The sequence below is a fragment of the Fusarium mangiferae genome (assembly GCF_900044065.1).
Source record: "Fusarium mangiferae strain MRC7560 genome assembly, contig: FMAN_scaffold016, whole genome shotgun sequence".
NCBI classification, from domain to species: domain Eukaryota; kingdom Fungi; phylum Ascomycota; class Sordariomycetes; order Hypocreales; family Nectriaceae; genus Fusarium; species Fusarium mangiferae.
The window spans coordinates 612423-629146 of record NW_024573936.1 but is presented as its reverse complement, the minus strand read 5'-3'; the positions used below and the strand labels follow the sequence as shown (position 1 = coordinate 629146).

General features: G+C 50.7%; 5 protein-coding genes across 5 annotated transcripts; 3 read left to right on the top strand and 2 right to left on the bottom strand.

The window, feature by feature from the left end:
- Positions 1-92: 92 nt before the first annotated feature.
- Positions 93-1613, top strand: FMAN_10662 (related to several transaminases; the record flags this gene model as incomplete). The annotated part of the gene is made up of 3 exons (XM_041823853.1): positions 93-412; positions 490-1477; positions 1533-1613. 3 exons carry the CDS (start codon positions 93-95, stop codon positions 1611-1613), a joined length of 1389 nt encoding a protein of 462 aa, XP_041689392.1.
- A 1388-nt stretch (positions 1614-3001) lies between these two features.
- Positions 3002-6779, top strand: FMAN_10663 (putative nuclear export factor CRM1; the record flags this gene model as incomplete). The annotated part of the gene is made up of 9 exons (XM_041823852.1): positions 3002-3067; positions 3166-3195; positions 3253-3325; positions 3445-3516; positions 3575-4296; positions 4350-5118; positions 5173-5873; positions 5925-6493; positions 6542-6779. The coding sequence occupies 9 exons, from the start codon at positions 3002-3004 to the stop codon at positions 6777-6779; spliced, it is 3240 nt and encodes a 1079-aa protein (XP_041689391.1).
- Positions 6780-7825: 1046 nt separating this feature from the next.
- On the bottom strand, positions 7826-9226 carry FMAN_10664 (uncharacterized protein; the record flags this gene model as incomplete). Its single annotated transcript, XM_041823851.1, has 1 exon — positions 7826-9226. One exon carries the CDS (start codon positions 9224-9226, stop codon positions 7826-7828), a length of 1401 nt encoding a protein of 466 aa, XP_041689390.1.
- A 1137-nt stretch (positions 9227-10363) lies between these two features.
- On the bottom strand, positions 10364-12323 carry FMAN_10665 (uncharacterized protein; the record flags this gene model as incomplete). The annotated part of the gene is made up of 2 exons (XM_041823850.1): positions 10364-12100; positions 12153-12323. The coding sequence occupies 2 exons, from the start codon at positions 12321-12323 to the stop codon at positions 10364-10366; spliced, it is 1908 nt and encodes a 635-aa protein (XP_041689389.1).
- A 1535-nt stretch (positions 12324-13858) lies between these two features.
- FMAN_10666 (uncharacterized protein) lies at positions 13859-15061 on the top strand (the record flags this gene model as incomplete). The annotated part of the gene is made up of 1 exon (XM_041823849.1): positions 13859-15061. The coding sequence occupies one exon, from the start codon at positions 13859-13861 to the stop codon at positions 15059-15061; it is 1203 nt and encodes a 400-aa protein (XP_041689388.1).
- Positions 15062-16724: the final 1663 nt, after the last annotated feature.

Below are 16724 nucleotides of genomic sequence, written 5' to 3'. Positions count from 1 at the left end.
CAGTCAACCTGGCGCCCCTTCAGCGGTTGTCGTCCGTGGCAGTGGGGGTAGGTGCAGCAGCCAGTCGTAGCCTGTTAAGATCGGCACTTGCAATGGAGGGGAGAAAGGTCCAGGTGCCCCGCGCCCCGGAGCTGTCCGCCGAGAGCCCCTCTTCTTCTTCGGCGGGCTTCAAGACGTATTCGGCCGCTGGAACTGCATCTGCGTCGGCCGATAGGATCTCTCTCGTCTCAGGTCACTTGTCGTCTTCTTCTTATACCGCGGCTTCTCCTGCTCAAGCTTCAGTTTCTTCTCAAGCTCGTCGTCTTTCAACATCCACAGCCACCATGTCTTCTCAACCTGAACACGCTACTCTCCTCATCCCCGGACCCATTGAGTTCGATGATGAGGTCCTCAAGTCCATGGGCCACTACAGGTACGATACAATGCGACTTGGATCACGTCCGCGTGATGTGATTGATAATATCTCGTTTGCTAATACCTGTCACACAGTGAGAGCCACGTCGGCCCCGGCTTCGTCAACACCTTCGGCGAGACCCTCACCCTGACCCGCAAGCTGTTCCAATCGACCGACCCCTCGGCCCAGCCCTACGTTATCTCCGGTTCCGGTACCCTGGGATGGGATATTGTTGCTGCCAACCTTGTCGAGGCCGGTGAGAACGCCCTCGTTCTCAGCACTGGATACTTTGGCGATGGCTTCGCCGACTGCCTGCGCGCCTACGGTGCCAACGTCACCAAGCTCGACGGTGAAGTTGGCGGCCGACCTCAGCTCCCCGAGATTGAGAAGGCTCTTTCTGAGAAGAAGTACAAGATCCTCACAGTAACTCACGTCGACACATCGACTGGTGTCCTAAGTGAGCTCAAGAACCTTGCCGCTACTGTCCGCCGTGTCTCCCCTGAGACTCTCGTTATCGTCGATGGTGTCTGCAGTGTTGCCTGTGAGGAGATCGCTTTCGATGAGTGGGGTCTGGATGGTGTTGTTACTGCCAGTCAGAAGGCCATTGGCGTTCCCGCTGGTCTCTCCATCTCATTCTTCAGCGGCCGAGCTGTCGCCGCCGCTCTTGAGAACCGCAAGACCCCCATTCCCGCTTACTTCGCCTCCCTGAAGAACTGGACACCCATCATGAAGAACTACGAGGCCAAGAAGCCCTCTTACTTCGCTACTCCTTCTCCTCAGCTCATCCACGCCCTCCACACTGGCCTTACTCAGATCTTCACCAAGCCCCTATCCGAGCGATTCCAGGGCCACATCGAGGTCTCCAACAAGGTCAAGAAGGCTGTTACCGACCTTGGTCTGAAGGTCGTTGCTACTAAGCCTGAGGACCAGGCTCACGCCATGACTGCTATTTACCTGCCCGATGGCATTGGCGCTGCTGATGTTCTGCCCAAGTTGGCCGCCAAGGGTGTTGTCTTTGCTGGTGGTATTCACAAGGCCATTGCTCCCAAGTATATCCGATTCGGCCATATGGGAGTCAGTGCTGTAAGTGTATCTGAATTTGTTCACCCCAGATAACCTGCTAACATAGTTTTGATAGCTTGATCCCAGCCGAAACCACATCGAGAAGGCTCTCAGCGCTCTTAAGGACAGCTTGTTCGAGGTTGGCTACAAGGCTTAAAGGGGAATGGACGAATATCAACATCGCTTGAAGACGGTCAGAAGACGGCACATTGCCAGCTCCTGGCCGTTTATGCAAAAAAAGTTAAATAATGAAACTATGGCTGGCCATGTATGGATATCTGGATACAAACGGAGCCAACTATAGAGGGTTGGCCAGTATTGTCTTTTGTCGATAGAGCGAGCCTTGAAAAAATATGATACTTTGATAACCGACGTGTTTAGCCATGGTTCGTTGAGTTTTGTGAGCTATCATTTTATGCCTGGTGATGTTATCTGCTGTCATGAAGGGTGCAATATCTCTCTCGTTTATGCAGAACATCAACGCTAGACACAGTTCATGACAGCTTAAATATGAACATGCTTGACGAGACAGTCCTGGATATGTTTGGTTCGTGGTCGTTATCATCAAGCCATGTCAGATTACGATCGTGATTCGGGTAGCCGCATGCGGTAATTTCAGCTCGCAGCTTTTGTACAAGATTGACAAACACGCGCTGTTGTCAAACCCAGAGCGAATCATGAGATCGATCGATTAATTATGCGCCCGGGAGGCTGGGGAGTTTTGGTAAGTTCAAGTACCGCTACAAAGATCCCAGCGTCATGGGTCCGACAATCCGTTAGCTGAGTTCCCTTTTGGTATGAGAAATGCGCAGTGACAGCATCAACCGCCGTCACGGATCAAAGTAGAGATACATTGATGTGATAGTGACATGACATGACAGGCAACCCTCCATCAGACTTCTCGTTTTCAAGCCCCGCTGCTGACAAAACCGCACTCAGTGTGAGACATGCGGATATAGGGATCCAGTCTGTTAAGATCGAGAGACAGGAGCTCAGAGCTTGACCTGGTTGCTGGTGGTTACTGGAACTTACCTCAAGGACCTTAGGTAGTTATAGCGCAGTGACGCAGGCAGGCTACGCTGCGGGGCATTTCTGTGCTCGGTACTCCACTAAAGGTACTGTATTCACAGTGCTTTTGCTCCCCTTCAACCCCACTCTCGTCCACTTCAAGCCGTCCAGACCATCTCTTCACACCTCACCTCACCTCACCGACGTCGTCCACTTTGCCTTGCCTTAGTTTGCTTTTACCAAAGCCGAACTTTGCATTTCTCCTCTTTTTCATTTTTCCCACGCGAACCCCGACAAATATTCACATCGCCATATCCCATCTCCCTCTCTAGCCCTCTCTTCTCTTGTTATAGAGAGCTAGCTGCGCCACTGCTTCTCTGATCTATATCTGCCTGGGGCTGGTATTTGCTTGGATCTTCTCTCTCCCCCCGCCTCGCCTCGTCTCGTTCGCCCACCACAACCACCACCTCCAACCGCCAACCTCTTTCTCTCCCACCTCCTAACGATCCTCTCGTGAACCCGAAATAACCACACGAAATGGCCGCCTCCATTGAAGAGCTGGACGTCCTCGTCCGCTCCTTCTACGAGGGGCGCGGTGAGCAGGTAGGTAGTCTTTTGGGCGTCGGTTTTTACCAACCGCGGACCCCGCGCGTCGACATGAGTGAGGAACTATAGCTAACTCGGCCTCGTTAACCGTCTAGCAAAAAGCCGCCCAAGCTGCTCTCAACCAGGTTCGTACCGATCTAGCTCTCGGCTGGTGTACAGCTTTTTACTGACTTGAGCTGCAGTTCAAAGAGGACCCCGATGCGTGGCTCATGGTCGACAAGATCCTCTCGGATGCGCAGTACCCTCAAACCAAATGTGTGTAGCCTCGGCTTTGCGCCACTTCCCATGCTGTGCTGCCTCCAAGCCAGCTCTCCTCCCTTCGATCTTTGCGAATACTTGACTTGTGAATCCACTCGACTGACAAATTTTGACAGACTTGGGTCTGCAGGTTCTGGACAATGTGATCTTGACAAGATGGAAGGTCCTCCCTCGGGAGCAGTGCCAAGGTCCGTCCTCACCGCGATAACAGCTTAGCAACCAACTCTGACGACCTGTAACTCGTAGGAATCCGAAACTTCATCGTCCAGTTCATTATCCAGTGCTCGAGCACCGAAGAGTCGCTGCGCCAGCAAAAGACCTTGCTCAACAAGCTTAACCTCGTCCTCGTTTCCGTCCTCAAGCAGGAGTGGCCTCACAACTGGCCTACCTTTATCAACGAAATCATCTCGTCCTGCCACTCCAATCTATCCATCTGCGAGAACAACATGATCATTCTTCGCTTGCTCTCGGAGGAAGTTTTCGACTACTCAGCCGAGCAGATGACATCGACCAAGACACGCAACCTCAAGCAGACCATGTGCGCCGAGTTCTCGCAAATCTTCAACCTTTGCCAAGAGGTCCTCAACACGGCCACACAGCCTAGTCTGATCAAGGCGACCCTCGAGACCCTTCTGCGATTCTGCAACTGGATCCCCTTGGGATACATCTTCGAGACACCGCTTATCGAGACACTGCGAACCCGTTTCCTCTCGACGCCGGAGTTCCGCAACGTCACCATGCAGTGCCTTACTGAGATTGGTGGTCTTCAGACTGGCGGCCCCGGCCAGCCCAACTCTTACGACGAGCAGCTTGTTAAGATGTTCACCGAGACCTTGACTACCATTGCTAACATCATTCCCGTTTCTCTTGATCTCAAGAGCACATATCCAAGCAGCAACTCGAGGGATCAGGAGTTCATACAAAACCTGGCTCTCTTCCTTTGCAATTTCTTCGGAATGCACTTGAATGTAGGTTTTATGCTGTTTTTGATACCCGGACGAATCTAACATAATTATGATAGCTTATCGAGAAACTCCCCAACCGCGATTTCCTCATCCATGGTCACTACTATCTTATTAGGATATCCCAGATCGATGATCGAGAAATTTTCAAGATTTGCCTCGACTATTGGCTCAAGCTCGTCCAGGAGCTTTACGAGGAGATGCAACAGCTTCCCATGACCGACCTGAACCCTCTCATGGCAGTTGGCGCAGGAATGTCTGGAAGCGGCGCCCCGAACCCTACAATGCTCAACAACTACCCTCTTCGAAAGCACAAATACAACGAGGTCCTCTCGAACCTTCGAGTCGTTATGATCGAGAAGATGGTCCGTCCCGAGGAAGTCTTGATTGTTGAGAACGACGAGGGTGAAATTGTCCGAGAATTCGTCAAGGAGAGTGACACAGTACAGCTTTACAAGACGATTCGAGAGTGCCTGGTCTACCTGACACATTTGGACGTGGTCGACACAGAAAACATCATGACCGAGAAGCTTGCTCGACAAGTCGACGGAAGCGAGTGGTCCTGGCATAACTGCAACGTTCTTTGCTGGGCCATCGGCTCGATCTCTTTGGCAATGAACGAGGAGACAGAGAAGAGGTTCCTTGTTACTGTCATTAAGGATCTCCTCGGTCTTACTGAAATGAAGCGAGGCAAGGACAACAAGGCTGTTGTCGCCAGTAATATTATGTACATCGTCGGACAGTACCCCCGCTTCCTCAAGGCTCATTGGAAGTTCCTTAAGACAGTTGTCAACAAGCTGTTCGAGTTTATGCACGAGTCACACGAGGGTATGTGAAAACAGCTTGAGCTGACTGTTAAAATGCTAATCAACATTGGTTTAGGTGTCCAGGACATGGCTTGCGATACGTTCATCAAGATCGCTCGCCAGTGCCGACGTCACTTTGTAGCCCTGCAACCCAGTGAGCAGGAGCCTTTCATTGAGGAGATTGTTCGAAACATGGGCAAGATCACATGCGACTTGACACCTCAACAAGTACACACCTTCTACGAGGCCTGCGGTTACATGGTTGCCGCCCAGGGCAACAAGCACCAGCAGGAGAGACTCCTTGCCGACCTGATGGCTATCCCCAACGCAGCCTGGGATGAGATCATCAAGCAGGCAACAGTGAACCCAACTATCCTCCAGGATGCCGAGACTATCAAGGTTATTGGAAACATCATGAAGACCAATGTGTCTGCTTGCTCATCTGTGGGGTCCTATTTCTATCCCCAGATCGGCCGCATCTACCATGACATGCTTCAGATGTACAACGCCACAAGTACACTGATCTCTGAGGCTGTGGCTCGCGATGGTGAACTCGCTACCAAGATGCCCAAGGTCCGAGGTCTCCGAACCATCAAGAAGGAGATCCTCAAGCTCATTGAGGTGTACGTCGATAAGGCAGAGGATCTTCAGGCCGTCCGTGCCCAGATGGTTCCTCCTCTGCTCGAATCTGTTCTTGTTGACTACAACCGCAACGTCCCTGGTGCCCGAGATGCCGAGGTGCTCAAGGCTTGCTCTACTATTATCACCAAGCTTTCTGTCAGTATTCCCTTATGGAGATTTGCAGGATTTTGTACTAACGAGTGACAGGCTTTGATGGAGGACCAAGTTCCTACTATCATGCAGAATGTTTTTGAGTGCACTCTGGAGATGATCAACAAGGACTTCTCTGAATTCCCCGAGCACCGAGTCGAGTTCTTCAACCTCCTCCGAGCCATCAACTTGCACTGCTTCCCTGCCCTGCTCAAGCTCGACAACAACCAATTCAAGTTTGTTATCGACTCATGCTCATGGGCTTTCAAGCATGACAACCGAGATGTCGAGGCGGCCGGTCTTAACATGGCTCTGGAGCTGATCAACAACATTGCCGAGAAGACTGATGTGCAGACGGCCAACGCTTTCTTCCAGCGATTCTTCATCACCATCCTCCAGGACGTGTTCTTCGTTGTGACCGACAACGATCACAAGGCCGGTTTCAAGACACAATCCATGTTGTTGATGAAGCTCTTTTACTATATCAACCCCGCCGATGGGTCTCAGCCCAAAATCCAGGGTCCTATCTACAGCCCCGATCAGGCCCAAGCTGGAACTGATAACCGAGAGTTTGTCGCCAACTTCGTCGCTAACCTCCTACAAAACGCCTTCCGCAACCTGCAAGCGTACGTATCACCTCTACCGTCTTTGTAACCAAGCTAATCTTTATATAGGAACCAAATCACAAGCTTCGTCGAAGGCCTCTTCACGCTTAACACGCAGTACGACAAATTCCGACTCAACCTCCGTGATTTCCTTGTCTCCCTCAAGGAGTTTGCTGGCGACAACGCTGAGCTCTTCATTGTTGAAAAGGAACAACAGGAGCAGGACGCCAAGACCGCTGATATGGAACGACGACAGAAGGTTGGTGGTCTTCTCAAGCCCTCTGAGCTGGAAGATGAGGAGCTATGACTCAATGAAGAACTTCGGACTGAATTTGCGCCCCATGCCGCCGATGAAGCGGGACCGACGGATGCGGCTGGTGATGGTTGGGAATTCTACGGTCTCTGAGAGTTTGCACTCAAGCTGCAACCCAGCAGCCTATCTCTCCACCTCATGCATGTCTCGACATCTCGTCCACGCCCAATTTCCTTCCTGTTATGATACCATATTCCGTCCATAGAAGAGTGGCCATTCGCCTTGCCCGGCGGCGCAAAATAAGCAAAAAAGCCCTTGTCTGGATCCGTTCTGCCCTTGGAAGTCTCAAGGGAGGAACTTCGAAAAAACAAAGAGGGAGCGTGTGTGAGAAAGATCAAGGAGCCCTGGTTGAAGTTTTTTGCTGCAGTCGGTTGTTTGACTTTTGATTTGACGACGTTAACGCTCGAGATATTACCATTCCGCCTTTTTATGAATAAAATAAAGAGAATTGACATGCAAAAATTCAGAGTATTGTATTGTTTTCACAGGAAGGGAACAGGCTGGGCTCATGTAGATATCGTTATAGCTTACACTATGGATAATCGTGCAGAGACGATGAGATGGCATTTATCAGTTGAGTGTGTGCTCTTGTCCGTGAAATGGAATAAGATAGCTATTGTGTTGATAGAACTGTCACACATGGAAGGGTTTGTGAAGTGATTTAACTTGTTTATTGAAAGACTTTAGATCATCGTCCTTCGAAATGGTATCTTTTCCTGCCACCAAAGCCACCCCTATAAATTTATGATAATCTAGGTCAGGCTTGAAATAGGCTAGCCTGACCTTGGTCGGTATTTAATAACCCCCCGAAAGACTTCTAAAGGACCACGTCCTTGAATATCTTGGCGTGACTGATCGGACTCTTTGGGGGTGGTACGAAGGTCTGTGACCTAAGACCGGCGACATCTTTGTTGCCTTATTCGAATGCTGTGCTTCAACGAGCTTGCTTGCATTTAGCATTGCTCCTGTGAAAGCCTCTCAATGTCTTCTCTCTGAACGTAATCGGATCAGGACCAAAGCCTTGTCCTCTGCCAACCTTCTCATCCTTGATCCCTTTCCAACTCCTCAAGTGGCCATCGCAAAGCATCCTTCCAGTAGCTGCCAAGATGATCCGCAATCAAATGTATCAGGAACGCGCCTGAATCGCCAAACAACCAGACATGTCGACATCGGTGGAGGAGAACACCATAATAAGCCAAGACAAGCAATGCCTCCGGGCGGTGCTTTCGAACAGGCTCTACGTAATTGTCGCTCAAAACAACCGGAAAAGCCGTGGCAGCTTGTACGTTTACACTCTTGGGCAGATTTCTGTGAATATCGAAAGCCCATTGTAATGTATGCGCGGCTGTACTGCAGGCGTCCACAGCTGACGGACTCAAATCAGAGTTTTCGATGAGAGATATGAGAGGGGCACACTCATCGCCCTTGTCGCCGAGCTCTGCTGCGTTTTTGACACCTAGAAAGAATGGCGCAAGAGGAGACCTGATAAGAGTTTGGTAGCCAGGCGATGAACTCGATTTCACGCCGCGATGAAGGCAGACAGAGTCACAGAATCTTTCTATAAAGACGTGAAATGTGGCTCGATACTGTGTGAGCGTGTCGTAGAGCATATGTAGGCTCAGCAAGGACGAGAACAGGAAACGAGGAACGAAGCGAGACTCGTAATTGGCAGTGTCATGGCTGTCTCTGTTGAAGTGGGTAAGAGCCCGAGTCTGCAACTCGGTGGCGACGCGTCTCCAAGAAGCTGCGCTTTCAGCTGAAGTTTCGACAAGAGTCATGGCAAGGTGATCTGCTGATATAGCTAGGAGCTGGTCCAGAGCGTACGGAGCTTCTGATGACCAGTCCAGGGCGAGGTCTATGATAACGTCGACGTTGTCAACATCGAACAGTAGAGATTTGCGGAAGTGATGTAATAGTATAAGGTGCTTGTTGGTAAAGGTTGGTGTGGGAAGAGCGTCTGACAGTGAAGTTGATAGAGGCGACTCAGACAAGTCTGCAGCAGCGAACGATTCTGTGAAGGACGGCAGAGAAGTCGAGTGCGCGCCGCCGTCATCAACATTCGATGAGAAGCCAGAGTTGGAGTTTGGTGCAAGATATGACGGAGGCGGTATTGAAGAAGGCCGGTGAGAGGCTGCAGTACTCGAGATGCTATCAGCAGGACTCTCAACCTGGCTGGCACTCAGAGGTTCATTGAAAGAAGACACAGGCTGCTCTGGCGGAGTTGGCGCAGCGGCGGGAGTAGGCTGAGCAGGAAACGAACATGTCCTCTCACTGATGACGCAGTTACTACACGCAGGACGATTCTCATCACACTTGATATGTCGTCTCTTGCACTCCAAGCAGCCGTTCCGGGACTTGCGATGTGCCCGGCGGAGCTTGGCAGTAGCGGCGCCGGAGCGGGAACCGGAACCGGAACCGGAGCCGGAGGTCCTCGGAGGCATCGGAAGTAGATAGATAAGGTAGGGGGAGTGAGAGTGAGAGTGGGAGTGGTCAGGGGGCGAAAAGAGTTGTCCTCGATCAGCAGGCACAAGTCATGGTTTGTTTGTCTGTCTGTCCTGGCTAGTCCTGGTGTGTTTTTGCTCTAATTGAAGCGTGAGTCCTGATTGGTTGGCAGCTTAGTTCGGAGACTCTAATCGTATTCCTCGTCGTATTGTCTCAGTGGAGAAGTTTGTTTATTCCTTGTGGCTTTCAGTGGTGATCATCGATGGACGTGTTGTTGACAAAGCGGAGTGTTGACGTTTGAATAATTCCGAAACCGTCAGTAACTTTAGTCATGCAAGTGGACTAAGGGAAGTGAAAGAAGGTCTCCCTAGGTAGCTAAGCATGACCCATCTTGTGAGCCAAGACATAACCAATTTATCAACAGCAATCAACGACATCTTTAGTGGTTTGAACTCCAAAACTGGTGATAATTAACCAGCTTTCGCTTTCGGTACCAAGAGTTCTGTCCAGCTCAAAATAGAAGCCCGTTGCCTCTATCAGCCTTACGGTAATATACTAGAAGGGTTACAAGGGGGCCACGTTACGTGGACTATTGCGTAGGTGACTGATGATTTGAATAGACTTAAACCGTTTTAGAAATGTTTTAACCTCATATTTCCGCTCCTCCAATCGGTATCTTGCCTTTTTTGGTGGTGGTGCCAATACAGCATATGCCGGACTGCCGCTGAGACTCTCACAACAACACCAGGAACGAAGCCGTCATATTTTGTCACCAAAAGAGATGTACAAGAATGATCTTGGTCTCTATCGCAGAAGAGCGCCTCTAAAGTTCATTTATCGTTGCTCTTTATTGCTAAAAAGCCCCGTGAGAAACACACAGAGTCACCTGAAAAGGAATTACAATACGCGTTCATCGGATTCAGCTTCAATTTTCGTATTCACCCTCCAAAACCTATACGCGTATAGTCACCAGCGTCTTATCACCCATGCTCTCACAGCCAAGCCACGCAATGTCCACGTCGTCCTCACACAAACCACTCCCATTCTGCCTTACCCTCAGGTACACCAAAAAACCCAAATCATGTCTTAGCCAAACAACGGGGTATATTCCTATCTCGTCTCACTCACTAACTACCTTAGTCATCGAAGCCCGCAAACTCATCCTCCTTGTCCTTCTTAGCCGCCGCAGCTTCAGCAGCAGCCTTTTCGCGGTTCTGTCTCCGGACCTCGGCGATGAGTTCGTTTAGCTCCATCTGCTTAACCTTCTCTTCGTCCGTCATCTTAGATGTAGCCTCAGCCTCACGGCGCTTACGTCGCTTCTCCCTGCGCTCGACTCTCTCGTCCTCCTTTTCGTGCTTAGCGCTCCATGCCTCGTTATTCTTTCGCTTTCGCTTTGTCTCGTCGCTCTTATCCTTCTTCTCGCCTGACTTTTCCTCTTCGAGAGCTGCTTTTCGTGCTTGCTCGCGTGTCTTCTCCTTGTATGCGTAATTGTCCCAGTCAATTTCGAGACCGCACATCTTATCGCCCTTCCAGCCCTTGAGCTCAGGCATCCTGGGCATGCGAAGAAGTCCCCACGCATTACCAAGATCAGCCCAGTCGAGATCGGCTGCGCGGAAGATAGATGTTGCCTGATGAGCGCCATAGCTTCGAGCCCAACTCACAAATCCCTTCTGAGCCTTGTCGAAAAGTGCTCTGTCTGTCAACACCAGATCTCTCATCTTCTTTGTGGCAGCCACAGCATCCTCCTCTGATGTGAAAACAGTTGGCCTCTCAAGCTTGGAAATCGGTGTCTTGCGAATCTCCAAAAATTGCACGTAGTCCTCCTCTCGTCCAGGATGTAACATGACCACAGCCAGACCCTTTCGGCCTGCACGACCAGCTCTTCCACTACGGTGGATAAACGCTTTGGGGTCTGAAGGAGCATCGATCTGAACCACCAAATCAACCTGAGGAATATCTAATCCACGAGCTGCCAAATCGGTTGTAAGTAGTATTGTAGGGGCAACAGAGTTCAGAAAGCGGTTAAAGTTCTTCTCTCGTACTTTGGCTGGGTGCTTTCCATGCAGAGGTACTAGCGCAAAGCCCTCTGGTAAGATCGCTGGCAGAACATGCTGGAAGTAATCGACGGCAGCGCATGTTGACAGGAAAACAATACTCCGTTGGGGTTTAATGGGTAATTGTCGAAGAAGTTCTGCCAGAGCAGGCAATTTTTGGCTAGCAGGTTTGACCATATATGCCATCTGGAGACTGGCAGGTGTTTTCCTGTCTTCAAGGATTCCACCATCCTTCATCTTGACCTTGACCTCGATCTTGACGGGATTTCGTAAACCAACTCGGATAATCTCTCCAACAGCCTCGCTAACACTGGCACTAAAAAGACCCGTTCTTCTTTGTTTTGGAAGATGTGATAGAATTTTCTGCAGATCAGGCTTAAAGCCAAGATCAAGAAGTCGATCGGCCTCATCGAGAACAAGAACCTCAAAAGAGGATTGAGGGCAGTGAACGTGAGGTGAAGACAAGAGTTCTACAAGTCGCCCGGGCGAGGAGATAAGAACATTTGGGCTATGTCGAAGAAAGAAACTCAGATCTTGCGCGGTGGTCGTGGTGCCTCCAACGAGCAGCTGGGGGACGATGGCGGGTACAGTAGTTGAAGGTCGTTTTTCGTCACCTTTGAGGTGTGGGAGTATTTCAGCCGAAGCTTCGTGGAATTGTAACAGATTGACGAGGACAGTATGAATTTGAGCAGCCAACTCGCGCGTAGGAGAGACGATTATCGCAGCAACATGATGCTTCTTCGTGGGTTCGCTAAGTCGCAAAAGTTTTTGTACAAGAGGGATGAGAAAGGCAAGGGTTTTCCCACTGCCAGTGACAGCCTACAAAGAAGTTAGAAGGCCAATCGCACATACAATACCAATAGAATCATACCTCAACAACAACATCTTTGTTTCCGAGGAAATGCGGTAATGTTGCAGCTTGGACGGGCGTCATTTGGCTGAAGCCCATGGTTGCGACAGCATCGCGAATCCATTCTGCAAGAGGCGGGTTAAGAGCATCCCAAGCTCTTGGGCTTCTCTTTTTGACCTTTTCTGAAGCCATTATAGAACGAGACCGAGTCTTGTAATTATATAAGAATTATTATTACGGTCTGCCTTTACAGATCCAAGGCGCATAGAGGGGCCGTCTTTGACATCTTTTGCGCGAAACATTTCTTGAAATTTTTATCTTATCACCACGTGCCATCTGTGGCGCAGTCCAATGCGACATGTGGCTGAAGTAGCATTTTGTCCTGTCACGGCACGTGCTCACTTGGATATGATGTCTTGTCCATCTGAATGACGTGGGAATCGATGGTCCCTGAGCTGGATGATTCAATTTGGCTGAAATGCGGCAGCTGACATGCCATTTTGATAGGCAGATATTGCGCAAGAAGCAGTCAGGCCAGTTGCGGAAGAGCCGGAGACTGACGCTGGTGAGTGCCAGGATTAACATATAATCTTATTTTTTTTAATTTTATATGGTCCTTCACAAGCCATCAGACTCTACTGCAATACGAATATTTTTACCAAATTTTACATGATCGTATCTCCAAGACCGAGGTGTTTTGCTCCCACAGACCCTCTCGTAGATCATCACATGCTAGAATAAAGACATCCATGGAAAAAGGCGGTGTCTTGTGCGGGTTTCCAGTTGAACTGACATCAACGCCACACATGGGTACGTACTATCTGGAGAGTTCCGAGTGCCCCAGACGAAAAATCTCCAACTGTGGCAGCCAAAGCCAACCAACGCCAAACTTGATCAAGAACCAGCGACACAACGATCCTGAAGAAAAGCCTCGTTTAGGTCTTAGCAAGTATCCTCTTTTTCATTTCCAGTGTCACGCGACTCTCTATTTTCTTCTGCTCTCTCCTTGTCTCAGCGGCCTAGTCACGCCCGTCGAGTACCGCCCCCATTGGCAAATCCATCACTCGGCCCAGTCTCTCACAAGCCTGTACATCTAAGACCTGTACCGTAGGTTAGTAGCCCGTACCACATGTGTGCGTGCCCCGGTCACGGCCACGGTCATCAATACCTTATATCTCCGAACCCATCATGCGGCGGGGGATCCAACCTCCGTTGCACCCTTGTTAATCAATCTGGATTCAATAAACACTCTCGACTCTCACCACTCTCTCAAGTCTCGGCCAAAACGTAGCCCGAGTCCCCCGAACCGGAATTCGAGTCAGAGCCTGAGCCCGAGTCAGGGTTACGGCCAGAACCAGCAACTACATCATCATCACCATCACCACCACCACCACCACCAGAATCTTGGTCTTGAACATAACGACCAAGGTCTACGCCACATCTATCTACGACATAGCCACGACCACGACGACCACGAGCAACATCTTTTGGATTTGGGAAAAAAGCAACACAATATTCCCACTAACGGATCCTCTCAGTACGACACCCCCAACACCTTCACAATTTCATCTCCGTCAGAATCCATCACAACGGTGCGCTCATCGCGCCGTGATAAACATCTCCACTCTACAATACCCAATACCTTCTGGCCCTCCGGCTTCAACGCTCTCAGTCGCATAGTAGTCGGCGCCGTCCGCTGTTCCGCCCTCCCACCATTCTCCCTGACCATGTCGTTCCGATCCAAAATCCCAGAGACGCCCCGCGTCATCTCGCCGAGTCCCACCCCATCCGAGCGCGACGCCGCCGATTACATGGGCCCCGTTACACGCTCGGCTGCCCGGAGACGGACACCCACGCCGCAGCCCCTCGAAGAGGAGCCCGATGAGGATCTACCCGAGCCCCCCGAGTTTCGACGTGCCCGAACACGCAGCCGCTCGCCGATCGATACACAGGCCGTGACACGCTTGACAAGGCGCACGAGCACTGCTGCTAAGGCGGGCAAGATGTCCAAGGACACCATTCCAGAAGAGCAGACGACGTCTAATGGAGCGCTCAGCAGTAACGGCAACGGAAAGTCCACGACATCAAATGGCCACCTTGCGCCGCCGCAACCTTCAACACCGGTGGGATGGTCCTGGCGTGACTTTAGTCGAAGTCCCAGTCCCTTGGGCCTTATCCCCATCCACCGGCACTGGAGAACCTTTGTACACAAGCACGAGGTACCCCGCAAGGTGCTCCACGTGTCGATCGGTTTCTTCGTTATCTGGCTCTACGTGACGGGAACTCAGACTACGTCAGTCACACCATGGCTCATGTCAGCGCTCATCCCAATCGCCGCAACTGACTGGCTCCGGCACCGATATGCGTCCGTCAACCGCCTCTATGTCAAGGTCCTCGGTGCTTTGATGCGCGAGAGCGAGTACTCTGGCTGGAACGGTGTGATCTTCTACCTCCTCGGGGCCTGGATCGTCCTCTATGGCTTCCCTAAGGATGTTGGTATCATGAGCGTTCTCCTGCTCAGCTGGTGCGACACTGCTGCCAGCACCTTCGGTCGGCTTTGGGGCCGATATACCCCCCGTCTTCGCAGGGGCAAGTCTCTTGCTGGTTCGACTGCTGCCTTCCTCGTTGGCGTTGGCACATCGTACTTCTTCTACGGCTGGCTCGTCCCTACAGTTGGTCCATTCCCTGGCGACGAGAACTTTCTCTTCAAGGGCGTTCTCTCGTTGCCCAAGACCATCTGCGAGGCTGTTGGTGTCTCCAAGGAGCAGGCAACCATCTCTGGAGCCCTCGCCCTCGGCGTCATGAGCATCTGGTCCGGCTTTGTCGCTTCTGCTAGTGAAGTAGTCGACATCTTCGGTTGGGATGATAACCTGACGATTCCCGTGCTCAGTGGTCTTGGCATTTGGGGCTTCCTCAAGATCTTCTCCTAGACGAGACAGATTTCAGGATAGGACCGGCATCTTATGAGCATAAAAAGCTGCTATTCCTACCAGATCAGGGCGCATATGAGACATTGAGCAATCGCATATATGCAATGCGTTAGTCTGACATTGTGCATGCATTGGGGGTTAATATATATACCCTACTCTCCCCTCGTTTCCCCGTCTTTTCGTTTCTCTTATTCCTTCTTCTTTGTCAAAGCATTTGTCTTGTGAAAATGGGTCTGCTGGAGATTAAGTTTTTACATATGTTCTCGGCATCGAGGGCTTTGTTTTTGGTTTGTACTTTATTCAGCTAGGCTTGCGAGATGGGAACGGCGTGCGGAAGAGGAGGAATAACATGAAACCCCCTTACCCAAAATCAACATAACGGTCTTCCGGTTTGGGTGCCTGGCTGCGAACCTTGTTTTTAGGTGCCATGCGGTGTTACATCGGGATGATATATATCTATTCCTGAACTACGGTGGAACATTTGGAATAGAAAATGGAAAGGGACAGCATGATATGGTGTGATATCCTAGGGATTATGTAGACAGAACGAGACCACAGAGGTATCTAGATAACGAGACGAAACACATCTCCTTTTCCCTTTTCACATATTCTTCGTGACACATTTGCAAGAAATTGGCTGGTAGCGCCACATTTGACGTCTGTTGTACGAACGCCGTACAGCATTCGTATTGCTCACTTCCTGCTCAACGGCTTGGATGGTACATCCGTGCCACGAGGTGTCTGAGCTGGGAATTCCGGCGGTAATCATCAGCCAGGCTGCAGAATGTTACACGACCTCGGAGGCTCATTGTGTTGAACAGAGACTTTCGGATGTCATTCAACCGAGATCAAATCAGTTGTACAGATGTGTTTGGGCGTTCCATTTTTGGCAGATTAGGGGAATTTACATAGACATGGAGGCTTTTGTCTCTCGGTTATGTCCGGTCGTTGAAGGCGGACTTACACGACAGTGTCCGTGATGGCGGGATGAGTCGCCCAGCTCAGAGGCGACTTCTGCTTACACAGCGAAAGGCTCCCTACGTCATGTTAGCAAATCAAAAGTGAGATATTCTGAGATATTTCCTGACAGAACTCCTTCTGCATTGGGTAAATAGCTTGGTATGTGTAAATGGCTGTTGTAGTTGCGAGATAGATTGGCTAATTGGATATCAATCGTTCCGTCGGCAAAGCCTCGAGTCCAGCGCACACCATCCACACCATCTTCGCAGAGAAGAAAAAAATCCATCTACTTTGCATCTCTGTTTAAGCTTGTCGTCCTATTAGACGGTGCCCCATCATCGAACCCCCCTGCACGAAGTTGCATCCTCCCCTCCGTGTGCCTGGGCCACGCCTTGCCGCACACAACGGCGCTGAGTTGTCCGTGCGTGATGGAGGGTATCATGGCAGGGGAGGCGTGTAGATGATAAGTACGTACTATTTGTAGCATTCCGAGATATGTACGCTTGGATAGTCGTGTTGCAGTCAGGATTGTGTCTTCACAACTTGTTCGTCTTTCGCCGAATAGTTTAGGACACGGAACGAACCAAAGGTCCGAGTCAAGTCCTGAGGGCTTTGTGAGTGGGCAGCCGGATGCGCTGTTGGAGGACGACACCCGCCTTGTCATGCAATGCAAATGCAATGCACTGCAAAACAAAGGCACCTG